Here is a 4,017-nt window from a genome sequence, read left to right on the forward strand (position 1 = left end):
TGTTTAATTGAAGGATTTTAACAAGAGTACAAAAATGGATGTGACAAAGAACCTGAATTTTGCCCCGATTTTTTAGCGATTCATGTGGCTCAATCTTTAATTTTCCGGGAAGAATTTTAATGACTGTTGTTTACACAGGTAACTGTTTAGTCTGTGCATCTTGTTTCCTGTGTTTCTTCGGATTTTTGTTACTTCATTGGAGCCGTCTCTCCTTTTTATGTTTATCATATTCAGGCCCATATTTTTTCAGTCTCATAGTAATTCATAGATATTATTTCGAAAATTTATTTTAGAAAAATGACAGCAGCTCATATTTACGAATCTGTAATAAAAAAAAAACTCAATATATATATACACAGCGTTACATGTAGTATCCAATCCACCTGAAAACATTGACAGGTACACATCTGGTATAAGTTTCCATGAATACACTTGAACATAAATAAGGTTCATCCTTAGCGCAGATTTTAAAAAGCTGAAACGAAAAACACCTAATTAATTATCAAAATTGTGTTTAGGAGAGAAATAATCAATCCTGGATATAGACAGGGTACAGATCATTGAATATTTTTATTTGATTCTTTTCGTTAATCACTTTTACTTTTACAAAGACGAAATCCTAAATGGTGATTAGTCTTAAGTTTTCTATGTTGTGTTTTGCAGACTGCTGTTTGTCTTTTTGTCGTTTTTCTTTTTTTTTCCATGGCGTTTTCAGTTTGGCTTCGTCTTATGAGTTTGAAAATTCCGTTGGTTTCTTCACCTCTCTTTCACAACTATTTTGACACAATTGGTGCAGGAACTTGTTTTCTTTTTTTAGTAACCGTGTCCGTCCGAACGTTTTTGTGGGGTTCGTGTTGCACAATCGTTAGTTTTCTGTATTGTGTTTTATGGCGTGTTTTTATCAGTTCGACGTTGCTTTTTTTACCACGGTGAGATCTTCTGCTTGTATTTTTTTTATTGCTCCTGTAGGCGTGGCGATTTAGAGTTTGTCATATTGTATAGGCACGTCCATTGTTCAAAAGCGTATTCTGACCTCCAAACACACTAACAATCATTGAAAAAAAAACAAAAAACTGAGTACAGAAAATGGAAGAGTTAGAAGAATTGATATAACCCGGAGTGCTAGCTCCGAAGTAGATCTCGGAATTAAATGACCGATGTGGAATCTTATTTCCATATTACAGAATGATACTCACGTATAATTTTCCTGTAAGACATCGCTTTCACCTTTAATTTTCTATCTTTAGAACTTTTTTGTCGTTCTTGAAAGGAATTCATTTTAAGCAATTTTTCTTTTTCAATTAAATTGTGTATTCCAAGTGACCTTGACATCTTAATTCGTTCAGCCTTTTCTTTTCGGAAAGGTCTCACAATCTGTGGATTTTCTGATCTAGTAATATTTCTTGGAGGTTCATTAAAATCCGATAAAAATGTACCAAATGTGTCCAAATAGTAAGGATTATAGAATGGTTGTTGATAGAAAGGACTCGTATCTTCATCTCTAAAGAAAAAAGTGCTCGGTGGTGGAACAAGCGAACTTGACTGAATGCTAGGTGGCGTTGTTATAATATCACGAAATCGTGATTGAAAAGGAGTTGATGTTGGAAATGATCGTGATCTAGATCGAAACGGAAGGCTGTTTCGTCTCCTTGGAAACGGTATGATTACTCCTCTGCTAAAAGGAGAAATAGGTACAGTTCCGAATCTTGTTCGCATAAATTGGGAAAATTGAGAGAAGTGTGGTCGTTGAGGAAATGAATTAGGTAATAAAAAATTGTCTGTATCAATATCAAAATTTTCCGCTAAACGTAAATTATCCGCATAATGTAAGTATGGTAAGTAATTCAACGAAAGTGGTACAGTTGGCATAATTGGAGGCAATCGTCTAAGAGTTGATCCAAAGAAGTTCAGAGGACTTAACTGTGGTCGTCTTGGTGATGGAAATGAACCAAAAGATTGTCGCCTTACCGTTAGTTGTGTGGGAAAGACATTTTGGTCCGGTTCTAAAAAGCCGGACTGGAGTCCTTCTGGACGATTTACTGGTAGGGGCCATTCTGGTTCGAAAAGATTATCCGTAGTTCCTTGAAAATTTGCGTTTCGTACGTTCGCATGTTGTCCTCTTCTGTCCTGATTTTGGGACTGCTGCATAGGTGGTGTGTTCATAAATCTAGACTCTCCCGGTATATTCATTCTCGCATTATTAGACTGCGTCGGGAATGAAGGTCCAATGTTGTTATTTTGTTGTGGTAACACTTTTTGAGTAAGAACATTACTTTCCAGTGTGCGATCGAGCCTAATTCGGCTTTCCGGTACCGGATTCTCTATACTAACACTGGTTGGTAAAATTCCGAGTGTCCTGAAAGATAGTGGAAGTACGCGTTGTTGTTGTAGAGTGACATCCTTACGTAAAATCGGAATCGGCCCTTCTACTACTTTCCTCCTCTTCGAAAGATTTCTTTTCTCTGTTTCTCTCGACTTTACAACTTTTGTCAAATTCTTTTTTCGGTTTCTTTTTTTCTTTTGTCTCTGTTGTACGTTTGTATTGAATCCTCTTAGTTTTTCAAAGCGATTTTGATTTGAAAATGGTACTTTCCGCAAATCTCTATTCCTTAAGATAGGAGATCTTCTGTTGTTAGCAAAAGCGTTCGGCATGATATTAGGGGGTAACGAAATATCTTTATTAATAATTTGAAATAACTCATGTCTGAATCGTGGTTTTGGTATGAGGTTTGACATTCTATTTTCTTTTCCTCTTGATTTCCTATCTGCAAGTAAAATAAAAGAGTCAATGACGAATGACATTCCAAATAGCAATTGGGCAAACCACGGCAGATTCTGGTACCCTTAATTGTTAAATATTTCGAAGTGCGCCGAATTTGCCAAATCGTCCCGATTTAAGGATGTTCGCTAGTCATGTTTTGAATTTTTGTCAGATTTTCGGAATCCTCTAGTTTTATCCATATTTATGTATATCTATTTGAATGGCATAAAATATTTTCCCTGCTAACACTCATTTTTCTTTTCATAAATCTTTAACATGCAAGATAAGAAGCTATCTGTAAAATCTTTTAAAATGCTTGTTATTTTCTAATATGTTTTGAGAAATAAAACTTGTAATTTTTAAAGCTATGAAAAGTCAAGAGAGAGTATTTTCCCCGCCATATTTTCAATAGCTTATATCTAAAAAAACAAGCACACGGACCTATAATTGTGTTTCGCTCTTTTGGTTTCTTTATTAATTCCCTATCAATATTTATCAGTGTTATGAAAAGCTTGTTATTTTGAAACTGAGTAGCGAACATCCTTAAAAATTTGTATTCAGATAATTTGATTCCAGCATTAAAAATCTTTCCCCTAGAAAAATTCAAATTTGGAACACGATAGAAATCGAAAAGAAGCAAAATATTCAGATTGTTTTTAAAATTTTATTTGAACACTCAGACACGTTGTCAGAACGTAATTACCGTCCATTTCCATCAAATAAGTATAACTAACCTTCAATTACCATTTTTACCTATCATTTGTATATATATATATTTCAAAGATCTTCATCTCTGAAACAATCGAAACAGTTTAGACAACGAAGGTCATTTTTTAAATGAAATCATGGCTTACAAAGTATTTACTAAATTTACCAAATTATTTAATAAAAGCACTATGTAATTTTAGATGTCTTTATCATCGGCTCCTTATTGAAAGGGATCGCTTTTGGGTAGAAAACGTGACGAAAGAGTTTTTAGGTGATGAATACCATCATTTATTTGATTGTACATTTTTTTTATAATAATTAAAGTTATTGATACCTTTACAAAATTGATTGATTGATCGATTGATTATGGGTGTTTAACGTAACTTTCAGCACTCATGGCAATATCGGGCCAGTCTGTTTTTAAAAGTGGAGGAGTTAACCACCAATCTTTGGCAGGAAAACAGCCTATCTATTCAATTGAGATCGGGGTCGAACGCACCTTTTCACTCTTATTGCCAAACACAACTCATCATTTCTTTAATTACTAC

General features: G+C 34.3%; 1 protein-coding gene across 1 annotated transcript; it reads right to left on the bottom strand.

Moving 5' to 3' along the window:
- Window positions 1-271: 271 nt before the first annotated feature.
- Window positions 272-2,711, bottom strand: LOC127723519 (uncharacterized). The gene is made up of 2 exons (XM_052230158.1): window positions 1,197-2,711; window positions 272-475 (listed from the first exon to the last, which is right to left on the bottom strand). Exons 1-2 carry the CDS (start codon window positions 2,650-2,652, stop codon window positions 468-470), a joined length of 1,464 nt encoding a protein of 487 aa, XP_052086118.1. The 5' UTR covers window positions 2,653-2,711; the 3' UTR covers window positions 272-467.
- Window positions 2,712-4,017: the final 1,306 nt, after the last annotated feature.

This window comes from Mytilus californianus, unplaced genomic scaffold, assembly GCF_021869535.1.
Source record: "Mytilus californianus isolate M0D057914Y unplaced genomic scaffold, xbMytCali1.0.p SCAF_13, whole genome shotgun sequence".
In the NCBI taxonomy this organism is placed as follows: Eukaryota; Metazoa; Mollusca; class Bivalvia; order Mytilida; family Mytilidae; genus Mytilus; species Mytilus californianus.